The sequence below is a fragment of the Alosa pseudoharengus genome, unplaced genomic scaffold, assembly GCF_046254945.1.
Source record: "Alosa pseudoharengus isolate Yale_2024_CS ecotype anadromous, Long Island Sound unplaced genomic scaffold, YU_APseudo_1.1 YU_APseudo_1.1_scf_12, whole genome shotgun sequence".
NCBI lineage: Eukaryota > Metazoa > Chordata > Actinopteri > Clupeiformes > Clupeidae > Alosa > Alosa pseudoharengus.
This window is the reverse complement of record NW_027468587.1, coordinates 37,220,096-37,239,132: the sequence shown is the minus strand read 5'-3', so window position 1 is coordinate 37,239,132 and position 19,037 is coordinate 37,220,096. Positions and strand designations below refer to the sequence as shown.

The 19,037-nt window shown below is 38.1% G+C and overlaps 2 protein-coding genes across 3 annotated transcripts; one reads left to right on the top strand and one right to left on the bottom strand.

Moving 5' to 3' along the window:
- Positions 1–4,282: 4,282 nt before the first annotated feature.
- rnf183 (ring finger protein 183) lies at positions 4,283–7,736 on the top strand. 2 transcript variants are annotated; one of them, XM_076281193.1, is made up of 3 exons: positions 4,283–4,538; positions 5,117–5,330; positions 5,646–7,736. In XM_076281193.1, exon 3 carries the CDS (start codon positions 5,737–5,739, stop codon positions 6,715–6,717), a length of 981 nt encoding a protein of 326 aa, XP_076137308.1. In that variant the 5' UTR covers positions 4,283–4,538; positions 5,117–5,330; positions 5,646–5,736; the 3' UTR covers positions 6,718–7,736. The 2 variants fall into 2 exon arrangements, with proteins under 2 accessions (XP_076137308.1, XP_076137307.1); XM_076281192.1 differs by lacking the exon at positions 5,117–5,330.
- A 5,211-nt stretch (positions 7,737–12,947) lies between these two features.
- On the bottom strand, positions 12,948–18,773 carry lta (lymphotoxin alpha (TNF superfamily, member 1)). Its single transcript, XM_076279570.1, has 5 exons — positions 18,671–18,773; positions 18,079–18,216; positions 17,614–17,650; positions 17,280–17,333; positions 12,948–13,505 (listed from the first exon to the last, which is right to left on the bottom strand). The coding sequence occupies exons 2-5, from the start codon at positions 18,214–18,216 to the stop codon at positions 13,153–13,155; spliced, it is 582 nt and encodes a 193-aa protein (XP_076135685.1). The 5' UTR covers positions 18,671–18,773; the 3' UTR covers positions 12,948–13,152.
- Positions 18,774–19,037: the final 264 nt, after the last annotated feature.

The window sequence follows — 19,037 nt, the reverse complement described above, 5'->3', positions numbered from 1 at the left end:
TCAATAGGAGATGGATAAAGGAAAGATTGTTTGAGACAAAAATTATACAGGTAGAGAACAAATAAGTAACAAAACCTATCTGAAAATAAATAAAAAACCCTTACATTGGTAAATTGATACATGCACTGATTAGGTCTCAGACTCCTGAGTTGTATTCCATTTGAACATCCACTTAAATTCTACCTAAATATCGATTTACAATGCTCAGTATTGGTCTGAGAAACGTCTTAAACTCCTGTGACCATCTCTTACTATGATTTGGCATTTAAAAGTGAAGTTTGCTTCGTAAACAAAGAGGAGGCAATGTCTCTCTTCTGCCACTTGACTGAAGGCCATTCCACATTTTGGTAATGGATACAACAATGAGTTTTGTAACCATCCCCAGTAGTAAAATGTAGCAACCAGTGGTAAATCATGTCCAGTGTGGCTAAGCCCACCCAAGCATTGTGTTTTGCCCACCCAAACAAAGTTAGGTTACGTTTTTTTTTCAGTTGTGCATCTGTGCAGTGTGCAGCCTCAAACCCAGCTTGGATGTAGATGAGTTAGTGTTGAGTGTAATGGTAGCTAGCTGGTACATAGCTGTGCAGTAGGCCTATGTATGTGTGTACCCCCGATGCCTTAAAGGAAAACTGGCCATTTTAGATACAGTAGATCTCTGTCTCTCGAAGTCACTGAGTACTGTCGGTACGAGACAACCCCCCGAAAACGGTGCTACCTAGCTCAAGTTGCTGCAGCCAAAAGCTAGAGTAGCCAGGCAGCTACAGTGTTACACTCTGGGAGGCATGATTTTAAAGATGTCCCCAGAGTGCAGCACTGTAGCTGCCTGCCTACTCTAGCTGTTGGCAGGGACGGGCAAAAATACATCAACATTAAATATCAAATACCCTAATTTTAAATCAAATTGACTACAAAATACATTGGCCACACATGTATCAAAATAAAATACTGTATTTTTTGTTTTGTAAGTACTAAAACTATTCTTTAAAGGGAGCATGATATCACTTTGCAAACCTTCCATGTCTGTCTATTTAATTAATCTATTCCTTCATCAGTACACTGACTGTTGATTAAGTGGACTGCTTTTCTCTGCCTACGAGACATGCCATTACCTGCAAACAGTCAACAGATCAACTATGCTGACCTGCCTGTACCATCTCTTAGCCTAAATACTGTATCAGAGAAGCACTCAAAAAGTCACAACTGAACTTGTTGAGCGGTACAAAGTAGAGAGTGCCCAGATTGAGCAATGTTGCATGGCAACAACCACATAACCAGTTCCATGTGTTCTGATCGGATAATTAAATATTAAAGATAATAAAATTTTGATCCAATTTGACCGCTTTGCTATGTTGCCCACCCAAAATTTCAACCAGCCCACCCAAATGTAGTAGGCTTGAACCGGCCCTGGGCAGTGTGCATAAGCACAATATCATCCTTGTCTAAGACTGCATTCTAAGTCTGTATTTTTGTCATGTATTGAAGGTACCAGTCAAACAGGATTCCTAAATCCTTTACAAGAAGTTAAGGCTACCTTTTTATTGCCCTCTGACACTATGTATTCAGCAGAGGTGAAATATGGCCAGGCCTCCCTGCAAAGGCAAAAGACCTTAACTCGCTAGAGTGTGAAACTGAGAAAAATGACTTTAAAGTTTCTGTTTTGTCCAGACAAAAGTGTTTTAGGTAGGACTCCAAAAATTTGACAAGTAGTTGCTATAGTGAAGAAATGTCTGTATGCAAAAAATCTTGAGCTCAAAATTGACCTTTGACCCTTGTTTGGCTGTTACTGTACTCTGCCTTTGTATCATGTGCCAAAAATGAGGAGTCGTGCAAAGGCAAAAGGCAGTAACTGACATATAATAAATATTTGCTTGCTGTTCAACATACTTACATCCATTATAAGAACACCTAACCAAGGTCTAGTCATCATGGTAAACAAGGAGATGATTGATATTGGTAAACTAGTCCTTCTATTAATAAGCCATGAGCCAGAGGGCGCACAGTCTGCAAATAGCCAGTTCAATGATGATGATTACAGTTAGCTACAGTAATTGATAGTTATATATTTATTATTATATATTTTTATTATATAATAAATCATAAATTATAATTTTATTATAGAATAAATCATCAGCATACCTATTTCATTGACATTGAATATGCATACTGATTGACCCTAACAACATTTAATTTGATCTATTAGTTCATGAGACACAGGCCCAAAACAAATCACCTAAGGAAGAAAGTTTAGCCATATCCTCCATACTGGAGAAAACAAAATTCCATGTTTACAAAATACCTATCCGTGAAAAGAGCAGCGCCTTGTGACCAAGCTGGTCAATCAAATGTAAGGGTTAAAGGTTAAATGGCACCAAACTGCTCAAGATGCACAGTCAGCGAACTCGACTTGGATTACTACTTTTTAATAGACAGAGTCGGCCGAAAAAAATAGATAGAGTCGACCGAAAAAAAGTTGGAATTACTTTTACATAAAAGTAGCCTACCATTGGGGTTAGCCAAGTTTGTTAACGATAACTATCTTAGTGACATTATGGAGTTGTGAAATGAACACCTGCATGAAGGGAATGGTTCAAACATGCATGGATTGTTTTGGATACAGCAGATTTCGTGAATTGCTATGGATTATATCTTCCATGGATGAAATCGGATTACATGGGAAGGTAGGATGCCTGTATTTTTAATAATTGGTTTTCGGCGTCTGATATGTGAGGCTCCGCCAAATGAGGAGGTGTGTCCGCCTCAACGTTAGCTACGTGACACAGATTGAATTTAGCTCCGGGCTGTCACTGACATCGTCAGATCTGAACCATCGCCCTGAACGAAAATCATAACATGAATGACAGCCTATAAAAGCTGCATACCATCTGAATGCTTTGTTTCCAATTGCATACTTTGAGCAGTTTGTCTGGCCAGCTAAGTGGTGCTAGCCTATGTTCTCACGAGCTAGCTGAAGTAGAATACAACCGGCAAACTTTGACGGTATGACAAAGCCAGGGTACAGTAACATCACAGCGGTACAGTAACATCTCTCCTGCTGCCTGGTTCAGCAAAGCCAGAACACCTCAACTCCACTTCAGCTGCCGGAGCAAAGGCTATAGAGCCGTAACAACACTGTAAGGCGTTCTGCTGTGGTTTCTCTTACGGTTTTGGATGTTACGGTTGTCATAGCCCTTTATTTTTTCGTTAAAACGATTAAATTGACTCACGATATTTATTCACATGATAAAGGAGGTCTCAAATACCCCAAAAATGACATTAACTCATTTTTGACCAAACATGATGTTAAGGCGTTTTGCCTTCGTAGGGCAGAGCTGCCCTATATTGCTTAATTTTTATTGATTTTTTATAAATGCCTGTTGTAGTTGACAAAAAGTGTGTACGTTACCTTATAACACACATAGAAAACAATCGTCCTCATTTAAATTATTTTTTTTCCAGTGCAGATTTCTTTTGAACAATTAAAGCAAATGTTTGATACGTTATCTAAGACTACTATGTAGACACATGGTATAGGCCTAAGTTGTTGTGGGAAGTCATTAGTTGTCTTATATTTCACATTGTAATGACTAAATGAAATGGAGGATAATTGTGTCCTGACATTCCATTTCTCTATTGTATTTGTGTGTTTTGTCTATACATGACATGCAAGAAAAAATAATTGACAGACCTTTTGTGCAAACCAGTGGTCCACGTAAATGCATACTTTATGTGGCAAATAGCCCAGTCTGAGCCTCAGTGTCTCAAAATAAATTCAGACAATAAAGCAAACTGCAAGTTCTTGTAATTTGAATATATTTGAATATTATATTATACATGTACAACAGAAACCATCTGATCATGAAAGAGGAACAAAACTCCTTTTTTCCTGGTATGTCAGGTATGAGTCTGGGCTTCAGTGCGGTAAACCTCTCTGGTTTTTCTAGTTCTCTGTAATTTTCCATATCAACCCCTATATCCCTGGTGTATCCAGTTATGTGTGATATTCTTTATCAACCTCTACTCTTCCCTGTCCTACATCAAATAAGCCTGCAATGTTGCTTATCCTAATTATGTGGCTTTTCTGTGATTTCTCAAATGTTGTCATTGTCAGGAAGTATCAGGACTGTAGTGTATTGTTACCGGTATTGCAAAACAGATATTCAAATATGCAATGGAATGATAACGCATGCTGGTGACATTGTTTTGAATAGCAGCATGACGGCTCTTTCTCCCACCAAACAGTGTAAAATACTACCCAGACTGGTCGGACAGGTTTGACCAGACAAGATGGGTGGGAGGTGGACTCCTGCAGTGAGGAAGTGTAGTTAAGAGCCACAGATGAGAAGGAAAACATAACAATGAGTGAAGAAACATAGATGTGTTTTTGCCTACATTCGCTGCATATTTGAAATAGTTTTAGGTTATCCTTACGATATTCCTCGGCTTGTACGGAATATGCTGTGGAACACTTTTGTTGGCTATCTTTACACTGGATACTAACAACCTTGTGCTGCCTTCTTCAAATCAAGACATTTCCACAAGTGAGTGCATACAGTTCCTATGCAAGCTTGTTTTCACCATATACTGGACAGTGAGTAAAAGTACAGTTTGAAGGCAAAAGGTCTCATCACCCAGTACAATTTATTGTGTAATTCTGGGAATATGTAAGAATGTCTGTGCTAATATTCCTGTTGATTAACTGTACAAGAATGTTGACAAGCGTCACAGTGCTGACTCAGCACTGTGTGTAAGAGGTGTGTGTGTGTGTGTGTGTGTGTGTGTGTTTATATCCATGCCAAAAAAATGAAAACAGTAAAGAGAATATCTGTAAACCCTTCGAAAGTTTGTGGATTGTTCTGAAATATGGCATTACTCTATGCACTAGAAACACAGTCAGGTATACAATGTCATTGTAACAGGCAGTTTTATGAATAGCCTATTATGAATACATTGTTTGCAATTGTGAAGTAGCTTGTTCAAAAAGGTTTGCTAAGAAACCTATAAACCTCTATTCTCTAATCAAATATGTATTTACCAAAATACACATTAATTTACGGACTAATTAGGATCAGGAGAGCATGTCATCTCTGACAGAGCTATGAATTCTACATTGTGACAGGAAATGCTGCGACAGAATCTGGATATCTGGAGCTGAAGCAACAAAAAGCAGAAAGCAATTCAGAGGCAGAGGAAGTTTTGCATTTGAAATGTCCAAATCCACGTTAAATCAACTGACATTTGGTAGAACCTGTGGCAGAGGGATCATGCAGCCAGGACCACTAACACTACCTACTTTAATGTCAGAGTATTGGGCCAAAATTTCTACAAACTTGGTTCGGACTGATCAACGTGTTTGTATTTCTGATAAATGGGCTTAGTTATCAGACATTTTTTTAAAACAAAGCTGTTGTTGGATTGGTTTGTCAAATGTCAAATTTGCACAAATGTCAAAGTACTTGTAATACTTGAAGCAGAATGTCCCTCATGGTAATAGTCAGCCACAGGAAAAAATTGTCATGCTCTAATAATATTCTTTAATGGAATCAGTTCCAATAATCGTCAATTAATAAGTGTCCTATTAAGTTGGGACAATTATCATTTTGTGAACTGGCGGATGATGATAATTTATCAATCTTATTATTTTGCAGAATGTCAAGACAAGACACCTGAAGGTTCTATTTACGAACTCCATCCATTCCTACATTTCTTCAATTCTCCTGTCCATTTGTTGATTCCATAATGAGTGAAGATGCCAATCATCACAGGAAAGAGGGAGGCAGAGGTTCCAAACCCAAAACCAAACACTCAAAGCCTCAGCAGGAGCAGAAGGCCAAGAGCACCCAGCCGCAGAACCGCAAGCCAGAGAGGAGACATCACACAGACAGGGGTCCCCAAAGGAGCCGTAGCAGTGACTCTGTACACTTGGAGAGAAGCAGAGGAAGACATAGGGAGAAAGAGAGGGACGATGGACAAGTGAGGAGAGAGCGTGGGAGAAGTGAGGAAGCACATAGGCGAGACAGTAGCCATGGCAATCAGCATAGGTCACCAGTGTCCCCTAATGATGACTTTCTAGGAGACACAGAATGTCCTGTATGTTTCTGTGCCTATGATAATGTATTCAAAACACCCAAGCTTCTTCCCTGTGGCCATACTTTCTGCCTGGAGTGCCTCGCTCGGATCAACGTGAGCTCTCCAGAGCTCAAGCAGCTCTCTTGTCCTGTGTGCCGTGAAGTCACACAGCTACCACATGGTCGTGATCTTCCACATCTGGTTAACAACCAGGAAGTGTTCCAGAAGCTTCCACCTGAGATGCAGAGAGCACTGTCAGTGCGCTTCAAACGTAATAAGGGCAAGCTGGAGCTGAAAAGCAAATTAACACACCAGGATCCAACCACCACGACACTGAAGAAACAACAGACAGTGAGTAACAGCCGCTCTCTGGGCTTGGTGGAGTCAGGTGTCACAGGTCCAGTCACCAGCGTGGATGTGGGCCGCCCCCCTAACCGAATGCACAGTCACATGCGACGTGTCTTCCGTTCCAATCAGTGCTACTACGCAGCAGTGGGAGCCATCATAGCTGTCACCGTGGCACTAATGCTAGTGGGTGTGCTGGTCTTTGTGATCATCCCTCGAGTGACCCACACTGGAGGGGTCCGGCCCCCTCCTGGAAGCAATACACAACCCCCCCCTGGGCAACCAGCTCCAGATGGACCCCCTTGACAATCAGTGGTATTGATAAAAACTACAGTAATTGACAGACAGCATTGTATGTTGAACTTTTTCCGGAATAATGCAATGTTAAACAAGCTTCAATTAATCTCAATCTGATGATCTGATGCCGATATCTACACGGTTCTACATTTAAATTTGTGTTTCTTATCATTTCCTTATAATACCATTATAGAGATATTTTTAAGACTTCTACATTTAATTAAAGATGAGCTATAAGCTTGTAATTTTTGGTGGAAGTGCACTACTACTGCATATACGATGCTATTTGCAATCACCTATACAATCAAACAGTAATCAGTAATCCTTCATGATTTCTTGAGATATTGTGTTATCAGTGTGGGAATTATTCTCTCATGCACTTACGTAAAAGGTGTTTTGACCTCATTTGGATATGGTAGCCTACTTTTTTATGTCCAATGAATGCATCAATTTGGACATGAGGGCCATTTTCAGAAAATGTGGGGGAAAAACACTTTCAGTAAAGATTCTTAAAAATCTGTGGTGTTTTAAACTATCATTTCACAATCTGTGCCATTTTCTTTATCAGTTCATCAATGTACAATACTGAAAAAACAATGTTACACTGTACAATACCAACTGCAATGTAAGACACTCCATTCTCCTCTGTGTTGTCAGTAAGTAGAGCATCAAAATGAATTTGAAGACATGATTTTAAAGTAAAATAACTACAATGTGTTGTTTTAACGGCATGGAAGATCACAGGATCCATCAGAAATCAGGTGAAAAAGTATAGGGCAAAACGTTAATTACAATGATTTTTTTAATAGATCACAATAGAAATTTGGGCTACTTTTCTCGTGAGAGACTGCAAAACGGGCTACTTATTTCTTTTATGAAGTTTGAAAAATCATCTAACTTGTAATTTCCTCTATGTCCTTGCTCTTCTGACACAAGTGCAGGAAACACTAATGCCCATGGGCTGCACCACTCTGTCAGAATACACACAGGGAAATCAATTTGCATATTAAACATCTTTTAGGTTATGACACCAGTGGTCTTCATTTAGGTGTCCCACAAGGTGGATCAGCACCACCAACATTCTTGGCCCATTGCCTGACTCTGCTAACAAACCAAACAACCTCACAGCAAACAATGGTGAAATCCTAACCTCATTGGCAGAGGCTCTGTAACAGATCTGAGGCACTTGGTGGAGGTATACACCATGCCAAGTGCCATTCTGGTTTGAACTTTATTTCCCCAGGAGGATCATTCAAAAAGCAAAATCAGGACATCTCCAAAGGAATACTGTGCAATCTACCTATCTACTATCCAATCCGTTTTATTCTATAGGTACATTGAGGAAAGTCAATTGTTCTAGTTTGCCAGGGACTTTATCTGAATCTAAATAATCATCGATCACTGTGTATTCAGGGAAAATTGACTGAGTAAGGATTCAAGGATTCATGGATTTTTACATAGAGCTGTTGTAAAACATGTAGGGAAATGGCATTTCACTTGTGTGTGCATAGGTGTCTATTTGTAAGGATAAAACGACAACAACGATCAAATGCGAAGTTATGCATCCCACAATCATAAGAAGACCAAAGATGCATATAGGGTAGGCTAGTGTAGGCTATTTGGTTATGTCTGACAGCTAACTGTGTATAATTTACCTGAGATGAGCCTTTGACCGTACTATGAAAGTATTATGTACTATAAGTTTTTACGTTTTTGTAGCCTAAATATTTTTAAGGTAGGCCTATTTATTTGTAGTTAGCTTTTATAACATCCTAGATTTATTTTGATGGTATGCAGATGGTATACATTCTCTATCATGCTGTGTTCTCATGCAACATCTACATGAGTCATGTAGTAATTCATATTGCAATCATTAAACACAAATGTGAAACGTGTTCGAGAAGCTGACTCTGCAAAAACAGGAAGTTCATGCACCCACCATACCTCTTTGCAGGTTGGGGAAAGTCCAGACAAATGAGTAATCATGGTTATCATTTCAGTTACTTTTCAACAAAAGGAAATCCCCTTTCCTCAAAAAACAGAGTAGAAACCTGTCAAAGTTACATTGCCCTTTTTGATTTCAGACATGACATGAGTGTGAAAGTAAAGAAATAGAGATGAGTTCAGTTATGTAACATTCACTTTCTAATTTTAACCGCCACAGTGCTAGTGGAGGTCATATAGGAGTTGTAAAGGGTTTTTTTTTTCAGACACAACAAGCAACACAATTTCCGGGACTCCAGACCATGCAACTTAGTTAGAATTAAATAAGCTTGTATGTTGGGTGTCTTTTGTATAAATCCAGATGAAGACACCATGTGTTGATTTAAAAACCAATGTTAATCCAATCGATTTACCTATAGAGCAGGAAAGAATCTTTGAAGCTGGCTGACAATGTATGTTTTTTTATTCTGGCTAACAGAGTTGGCTAAAAGTGGATGTTACAGCAGCACAAGAACTTTCACAATACACAGGGTTCAGCATAAAATGTCACAAAGGAGCCAAATCAAAAAGCAGTAACCATAGCCAGATATATAGCGAAATTAGAATACACATAAAACAAAAGGTTCTTCAGATCGGGGGGAGCAATCAGTGGCAATCAAGTCCAAATATGGCCTTCCGGGGCATATCCCTATTGTCAGTGTCCAGCAGGAAGATCCATATATGGCCTTCCGAGCAGATACAAGTGTGTGTGTGTGTGGGTTTGGGGGACAATTAATGAAATACATAATTTGTCATTGTAGGTGGAAACATGTCTGCTTACAATAAACTGTCTCAGCCATTCCTTTTTGGCTGTCTTCTGTCTCAGCCATTCCTTTTGGCTAAACTAAAAGACTACAGTCATTTGAGACAGATGTCCCGCCTAAAGCTGGGTAGGCCAAATAAACTTTCCGCGGAATAACCAGAGAACTGTTGCACCCAAGATGACAAATGTTTTGAGGTATTGGTCTGAAGGGGACCAGCCCACCCACTCATTTGTGGTGTAGCACCCACCAGTAAAAAATGAAAATGCAAAAACATGGTGCATTAATCGCCACAATCTTCTGCTGAGATGTTCTGAATTGCACCAAATTTGATGTGTAATGATCACCCAGACAGCATCTGGGCGCTTTGGTGAAATTCCATCTATAGGGGACCTATAAAAAATGTGTAAGCATGCCCTTGAGTTTTGTCTTTTCACTATTCGACCTGTAGATAGTGATACTGAGCCACTGACAACCTCTCTCTCACACACAAATACTCTAAATACTATAAACTGGAACACACACATGCAGGCGTACCCATCCACACACACACACACACACACACACACAAATACAAAATATCCACACAATAATCATGGTATACCAACTTTTTAAAAAGAAACTACAAGGCATATTATTGAAAAGGTATCCCCAAGAGACAAGAAATACTATTTTCTGATTGGCTGGCAGAGGGCTATTCATTCTGTACATTGGGGCTCCTATGAAGTAGATCTGGTAAAAATTTTTTAAACAGCATCCCAAATCGATGATTAAACTGACAAGAAGCAAACTTTGCAACAGTGGAATCAACTGTAACATACAGTGTTTCTTAACTGGTGGGTCGGGACCCAAAAGTATAAGTATAAGTATATATACTCTTTTGATCCCGTGAGGGTCTCTGCATTTATCCCAATCCGTGAATTAGTGAAACACACACAGCACACAGTGAGGTGAAGCACACACTAATCCCGGCGCAGTGAGCTGCCTGCATCAACAGCGGCGCTCGGGGAGCAGTGAGGGGTTAGGTGCCTTGCTCAAGGGTACTTCAGCCGTGCCTACTGGTTGGGGTTCATGGCATACTACCCACTATCATTTCTGTAACCAATGAATGTAGAACAAAATTTAACAAGTCGGCCTCTTTTTAAACTGAACTGAATTTCCCTTTTTGTGCTATAAATGCATGCCTATTGCCTACATAAATGACTGGCAACATGGGGGACAAACAGAAGAACATCCTGTAAGGTGTCCCGATATACAGAATTAATTAACTTGATGGAGAAAACTCTTTCTGCATCAGGGAGGTCTTTGCGTCCGTCTCCTCCATTACTTCTGCATACCTCAGCGGATGTTATCCCTGGCATGAATCCTCATGTCAAATCCATTAAGTGGTTTTAATGCTGTCCTGTAGTGAGAGGTCATCATATGGTGTCCATATCCTCATGTTCTCCCTCAGTATCTTATCTGTATCATTTTCACATTTTAGTCTTGACTTGACACACCTGACAATTCAAGCTCCTGAAGTTAGTTACTTTTTATTTATTTGTTTAACTTTCAATGTTCTAAGGGGATGATTAAACAGAAAAGACAGATATAATGCTTTTAACTTGTCTATAGGGTGACATCAAATTGGTTGCGCAAAGAAATTGGGTTTACAACCCATGTTGACCATTTTGGCTCTCTCAGTTGACTTTTCTATTAATTTTTTCCAACTTCAGACATGTCCAGAGAGGATCGTAAAAGAAAAAAGTCGTATCTAACACTTACGTTGGTCACAATATGGCAAACTACTGCAAGAAAAAGGAAAAATGGGTTTACATTTTACGCTGTCCTTCCAAAAGGGTAATGAAATGGACAAATCGCTACTTAGGTCAACTTTAGAGCTGAATATAGGGAATTGCCCAAGGGATATCATTGGGCACCCACCCTATTCTTATGGAGTAACCCCTAGGCAACAAGAAACAACAAAGAAAAAAAAAAACTTTAACCAACAAAACAAGGTTCACCATGATTCTGGCATTTGGCTCCCGGACTTATTTGTGGAGGTTTCTTTATTTGGAAAGTTGAATCCGCATTTTCCTCTGGAGTTAAACATGTGCTTGTTTTTTTTTTTTTTTTTTGAGGCTGTGTATTGGTGTTGTGATGTCAAGAATGTGAAATGAATAATATCAGAGTGAATAAATCAGATGGAAAACGAGGGGGAAATAGCGTTTAAATTGTAGCCTAATCGAATGCACTGTTGTGCGTTTTAAAACCAAAATAAGAAGGAATGTAAGGGGGCTGCTATTAAGTTTAAGAATAGCCTATGTTAACTGGGGCTGTGGCATTCTGGGGGAAAACTCCAAGTTAAATTAATCTTAAATCACATTCACTAAAAAATATTTTGTGTTGACAAAGAAGCCTTAGTTGATTAAACTGTTTTAGAATTCTGATTTAGAATATTCAGATCAACATGCTATCTTTATTTCATGCAACTCATTAAAACTTCTCATATGATGTTCAAACAACATCAACAATTTGAAGGCAACCAGGTTACTCACTTATTCAAGTTAAAACAAGAAGTAATTTTTGACAGTGAAGAGTTCAGGGTAGGCGATGAAGTAGACCAGCCGTAATCATCAAAATGAAAACAAAAAATGGCTTCAAATATTTCACTTTATGTGTAATGATTCTAGAATATATCAAAGATTTACTTGAATTCTGGAGAAAAAAAACTCTTCCACGATATTCTACTTTTTTGAGACCCACCTGTATATACTGCTTGATAATATTGGGGGTAATTTCAGATGAATCCTATTTTCCCACGATATTTACCACTAATAATGGATTCCTCTGTCCCATAAAGACACACTCAAGCCTCAAGGCCTGGTGTTTTTCTATTGACTTTGGGAGCAATTTGATTGCCTTCCTACACAGTGTGATGACTAAAAGATCTATGGTATCTAGGTCTTTCTTTACCTGTTTTTCACCATGTAAGGAATGTGTTCAAGAGTTAATCCTGGTTAAAACAACAACTCTGACCTTAAAGCTTTTTTGTATTATGTACATGGACATATTTTGAAATAGTGCAATGTTCTTCAAATGTGTATATTCCTATTAAGTTTGTTGTCCTTCTATTAGTCCACTACGACAGTCATCATCCTTATCATTATCATCATCACATCACTCAACCACGCATGATATATATATATATATATTTTTTTTAAAGTATATTTTTTGGGCTTTTTTATGCCTTTAATAATTAGATAGGATAGTGGAGATTGACAGGAAGTGAGTGGGAGAGAGAGTCGGGGTACGGTGCAGATGCCCCAGCCAGTTGCGCCACTGCTGGGGCCGACCACGCATGATATTTGATCAGATAATTCCAATACATCAGAAATAAAAATGTTTTTTTTATTTCAACATCAGAAATTTGTACATGAATATATATATATATATATATATATATATGTATATATAAATATATAAAAATAAAGATTTAATATAAAATATGTGGTCCTATTATATTATATTGCACTTAGGTTTATTACAGCACATTGTAATTTCTGCATTTCTGAGTTTAATTTTCATGGTATGTTCTTGCCATAAAACATGTGTTTTTAGTATATATCCATGCATATCTAAAATAATGAGGAGGCTTCACTAGCATTTTAGCACAAAAAGTTGTTGGAAAGAATTCAAGAAAACACAACAGATAATTTACTCAGTTAATTTGATATAGCAAGTAAAGCCCCCAGTATGTTTTATCAGCATCCTCCATGAAAGGTGATTTTGAAGTTACATTCAGTTTCACTTTGTCACCAAGTTTGAATTGATGTACACCAGTTATGGTTACACAGCTATGACCATTGCCACGGGGCTTCACAGCTTTACTGATTCCTCTCTGAGCTTTATAAGTTGTCCGATCTAAAAAAAGATTGACTGTACCCTCTTCATCCGTGAAGGTGACCTGGCCATAGAACAGATACAAGCCCGTCAACTTGATTGTCACCGAGTTATCCTCAAGCTTCAGTGATGTGTTCACTGAGTTAGAAGACTTCCATGTCAAATTATCACCTTCAAAGACAATAGAGAGAAATGTTTTGAGATCAGCTGTGAAAATGGTTGTGGAGTGTTACATTTGATGTGTCGACTTCAGTCTTCAAGTCCACATTGAATGAACATGTAAAACAGTAGATTTGTGCTACAAGATTACAGAGCAAGATTCCCCCCAGAGAAAAATCCCCCCTGCTTGACTGACTATATCTTTCTATAACCTATACTTTCCTCCCACTGCTTAGTGGTAGGCATGCTTCATTGTACAATGTGAGTCTGAAATTTTCCAGGTGTCCAATGCAGTTTCGTTTTTTTTTTGCTCCCCTTACTGTTGCAGAGAATTTGTATTTTACACATTTTACTGTCGTAAATACCATTCTTGGCTTGCACCCTTCCCCCTGGACATGGTATTTTGATGTCACAAAACGTTGGCAAGCCCAATCATTCATAATATGATCTCGCATCTCATCTCTGCTGTAACAGAGCGGTACTTTGATTTTCAAGCATGATTACATCAATCAAAGATCTCATGTGTGCTATCAAAGTTTATTTTTTACGTCGCTAGATTGTAATGAGGGATCCATACCAGTTTCAAGAGGTTTTTAGAAATATATATATTCTTATGTAACATACTGGTAAATTTTAAAGGGTAACACTTTATTTTAATGTGTCGCTGTTACAGTGTACCTACCTAATTAGGTACAGTGGTACAACCTGTGTAACAACATGTACTATCAGGTACTATCATTGTACTTGCATTATGTATTTGTGGGTACCTCAGGGCTCTACACTAACATTTTTTTCCAGGAGCACTTGTGCGCCCAAGTTAAAAAATTTAGGAGCAGAGACAAAAATTTGGGCGCACAGTCAGTTCTGTACTTAACTTACACATAATCTAACTTTACACTGCAGCTAACAGTTAAACATGCCAGTGCACCAATTGCGAATATTAAGAATGATTGACAACATTTAGTCTACAGGAAACAGGATTTTAAAGATCAGTGCCTACTTTATTTTCAGTCTGTTCTATTTTCTTACATTTTGTCAATGTAAATATAATACATTGCCATATTTGCATTTAGCCTGTATATCAAGTATCCTGCCAAATGTAGGCTAATTTATTTATTTTTGAATCCATCTGTAGCTAATCCAAATATGCCCATGGTGACCTATCTGACTACAGTACATACTGCCTAATACTACTACTAAAACAGTCCATTTTCTCTTCCACAAAACCCAACATAGGCTATCAAGGATATTTTTTTTTTATCCTTTTATTTTTTATTTGAAATATCTGCATTGATGGGGGCAGTAGGCAAACGCCTACTTTCAAGGCAAGGCCTACTTTCGTTTTGCTCTTCAGCTTGTATTCGGTGTAAACAAACAAGCATGCGTGGAAGCCTGGTGTTGTAGCATTCTAGCTTTGAATAAAATGGGAGTATTACATCTATTGTATTGAATTACCTTTCCTTCTCTCACTGCATTCTCAGAATCTCATTCTGTTCCTCCTATATCCGATGAATTCTGCCGTGGAAGAACTAATTTCTTCAATCTTTGCATCTTGGCTGGCTAGTCTAACTTTCCGTTTTTTCTGCGCGCTCTTGGATTTGATAGAAGCGACTACTAGCGAGTCACAACGCGAAACTGCTAACGTTGATGGGAGGTGTAGTTTTTATGCTGCATGAATTCGCGACGTGATTCTATGGTTTGCACCAGTAATGTTTCTCGATGTTGCGGTGTATTTTGTAGACAAACATTGACATGGTTAGAAGTCATTCGCACCAGTGCGCCTAAATATTTTTTTGCACTCGCACACCATCATTTTTACTCGCATGTGCGAGTGAAATGGGCGCACTGTATAGCCCTGTACCTACATATAGTTGTTACATTGTAATACTGAGTGCTTTTACAAAACTTTGCCAATTTGCCTAAATTTTCATCAGAGGCAAAGAGCTGACCTGAGACCTGCTGGATGGGGTAAATCTGGTCATGATAGATTTGATATACAAAGCATTCTTCTTCAGTACATGTAACAGCTGTGCTGCTACAACCTTGTTACTCTTTGATACAGTGGAATAAACCTATTAAGTGTACCAGTTAATTACTTACATGTACATATGACATGTATGTTATGTCTTCGATGTCTTGAAACAGGTCTACTAATTCACTACATAGTACATATATCAACTGTGTTGGTACACACTTATTGCTCTTTGATACAGTGGCATAAACCCATTAAAATGAAGTGTACCAGTTAAGTACTTACAATTACATATTATATGTATGTTGTGTCATTGGTGTCTTGGAACATGTCTGCCATTACCCTACATACTGTAGTACATGTATCAACTGTGTTGGTACACATTTATTACTCTTTTGATACAGTGAAATAAACCCATTAAAATAAAGTGTACCAGTTAAGTACTTACATCTACATATATACATCCTGTCAATGATGTTATGCATCCTGTAATTGATGTGTTGAAACGTGTCTGCTGTTACACCACACAGTACATGTGAATTAGTAGACCTGTTCCAAGACAAGACCTGTTCCAGTTTATTCCACTGTATCAAAGAGTAACAAGGTTGTAGCAGCACAGCTGTTACATGTACACTGAAGACAATGAGGCCTTGACTGGAGCTAAGCATGCTTTGTATATCAAATCTATCATGACCAGATTTACCCCATCCAACAGGTCTCAGGTCAGCTCTTTGCCTCTGATGAAAATTTAGGCAAATTGGCAAAGTTTTGTAAAAGCACTCAGTATTACAATGTAACAACTATATGTAAGTACCCACAAATACATTATGCAAGTAAAATGATAGTACCTGATAGTACATGTTGTTACACAGGTTGTACCACTGTACCTAATTAGGTAAGTACACTGTAACAGCAACACGTTAAAATAAAGTGTTACCATTTTAAGATACCCAATGCTCACCCAATAATAAAATGTCAATATCCACCCTTATTGTCACCCAATAGATTTTGTAACAATTATGTTGCAACATGCTGCCCGAGCCACTTTGGAGGGAGGGTTTTAGGAACCTATTAAGAGATTTCTTGTAACTTTCATTTCATTTAAAGGTCAAAAATAAGAATGAATGCCTTTATAAGTTAGAAATAATCGGAATGCGTAACTAGGAGAGGAAAACACCTTTACAGGATTTCCCCAAAGCCCCCTGGACTTCCTTGTACAACCCTTTGGAACCATCTCTTTAATATCATTAGAGTAAATATTTATAAGGGCAGAACATTTGAATGTTCTTTTGAGGCAAAGATTCTAAGTAGAACCTTTACCACATCTGTTTGTATACTTGTCATCATATTTTGTGTGTTGCAGACTACCAAAGACCTTCTGTAAATAGCTGTCTGTTGAAAGACGACTGATGGGCTTGACATAGGATTAGTTGTAGTCTTACTGACAAACTCTTATCAGCAAGCATTACAGGTGAACATGAGGGTGACGTCTGTATTCCAACCACATGCAGGTGCACTAGGCATTTCGTATAACTCAGACTACTGACAATGACATGACATATTATGCAAATGTTCTACACTGTCTAAATGGCATTTGGATGAATCTTCTGTTTAAATTTTTCCATTTCTATGGATCTTTGTCATATCCCAATGTCATCTTAGAGCACATAGCTAATAACGTAATGCTTTGATAGTTTAGGTTTTTTTCATTGTTTACATAAACATGAACTGAATCATGACTAAAGATGTGTGATAATGCCATGCCCTGATATATTCAGTGACATGGAACTGGATAGAGAAGTGAAAGCACATACCCATGATCATATGGATATAAGTGTATGTCATGTATGCTGAAGTCACAGGAGGATCTGGGAAAGAAAATAGATATTAGTTTTACTTTCTCTTTCAACATCAGCACATTTTGGTGTGATATACATGCACTTTTGGAAAGACTATTACAGGTTAAAAACCTGTCTGTCTAGACTCCACAGTGAGCTAAATTATTTTCCAAAGAATTGTGTATGACCCTGACCTATTATAAATGAATTAATGGTGCTTCTGGCTTGATATTGTATACAACATACTTTTTGATGCAAATCTGTCGTTATTCATTATTTGCAAGAAATCAAATCAAACACACAAACATACCAAATGGGATTGGGTCTTCGATGAACCTGTCAGCAGCCTATGAGAAACAAATAAGACAGTCAGTAATGCTACGATGTATTCATTTCCTCATTTACTAGAGAGCAATGCCCATGGCATCTTGCTGAACATTTTGCTTGACAGACTTTTCATCACTGGTTTGATTGGTTAGATTTACCCCAGCAATAAATAGCCTGTATTTTCAAATGTGATGTATGACTACATCAACTGTTCTTAAACACAGATATTTCATGTTGTTCTTAAATATGAAAGATATTCAGAAATTCAAAGTGGTTTTGATTTGGCTACATAACAACACCGAATGTCAAGTGGAGAACATGAAATCAAATGAGTTCAATGCATGGAATGACATGAGTGTTTATATCCACAGTTATGAATAATATGAGTGTTTAAATCCACGGTTTAGGTTTGTGATTAAATTATTTAATACAGTAAGTATGCTATTACTTGTGTGAGGACTGGAAGACTGGTGGAAACCTTCTGATTCATGTTAATGATGAAACCTGCCAGGATCACCATGGTAATAGTAAGGATTCCACACCAAATGACAAGAGCCAGAAATCTCCAGGGGCTTTGATTAGCCATCTTATGAGAACCAAAAACAAATGCACATATTGTAGTAGTCATAAATCTGATTGGTCAAACATTTGATGAATATCCATCCTCTACTCCAGCTTTTGGTTTCAATTGTAACCAACCACACATACCCAAAACATCTGGTGTTTCTGACTATTTACTTCAATAATAACACAAAACAGATTAAATTCTACCTAGCAAAATATCAGGTATCAGAGAGAGAGAGAAAGCCTATAACATAATATATTATACTTGTTGTTTACATTACTCTTTTGAAGAGGCCTACGTTATACCATTGTGAAGCTGCAAAAATAACTCTCTGAATCTCTCTCTATCAGCTTAAATGTGCTTTTATAGCTAACTAAATGTACTAAATGATCATAAAGAATACATAGTATTATTACAAATAAAACAAATAAAATAATTACAATTAGGAATATGTTGATTTGCCACAGGCACCTACCTTAATGTGTATTGTAGTGTAATGTGTGTGGAAGACAGCTTTGGCTTCTCTTTAGAGAGATGCGAGAGTGTCATTTAGGGTTTTCCCCATTCATGTATGAAAGTGGTTCATTAGGACTGGACTTTCTGCACTGCTTCTCTCTCTTGTGGTCTCTCTCTCTCCTTCTGTGTGTGTGTATCTGTGTGTCTTAGCAGTCATTGGAAAGGAAAGTACTGGTAAAGGTGAAGTATGTGAGGGTATGAATTTAGAAACCACCGGTGACCTAATACCTGTGACCTAAAGTGACCATATGTCAATAGTCCCTTCAATATTTTGTCAGTTTGGTCTAATGTAAGTAAAACAGAATGTCAGATAACAGACAGAAATC

Coding starts and splice junctions, on each gene's coding strand:
- lta (XM_076279570.1), bottom strand. CDS start 18,216: ATGGCTAATCAAAGCCCCTGGAGATTTCTGGCTCTTGTCATTTGGTGT. Junction 17,334..17,613: donor CGAAGACCCAATCCCATTTG/GTATGTTTGTGT, acceptor TTTCTTTCCCAG/ATCCTCCTGTGACTTCAGCA. Junction 13,506..17,279: donor TTATATCCATATGATCATGG/GTATGTGCTTTC, acceptor TTGTCTTTGAAG/GTGATAATTTGACATGGAAG.
- rnf183 (XM_076281192.1), top strand. CDS start 5,737: ATGAGTGAAGATGCCAATCATCACAGGAAAGAGGGAGGCAGAGGTTCC.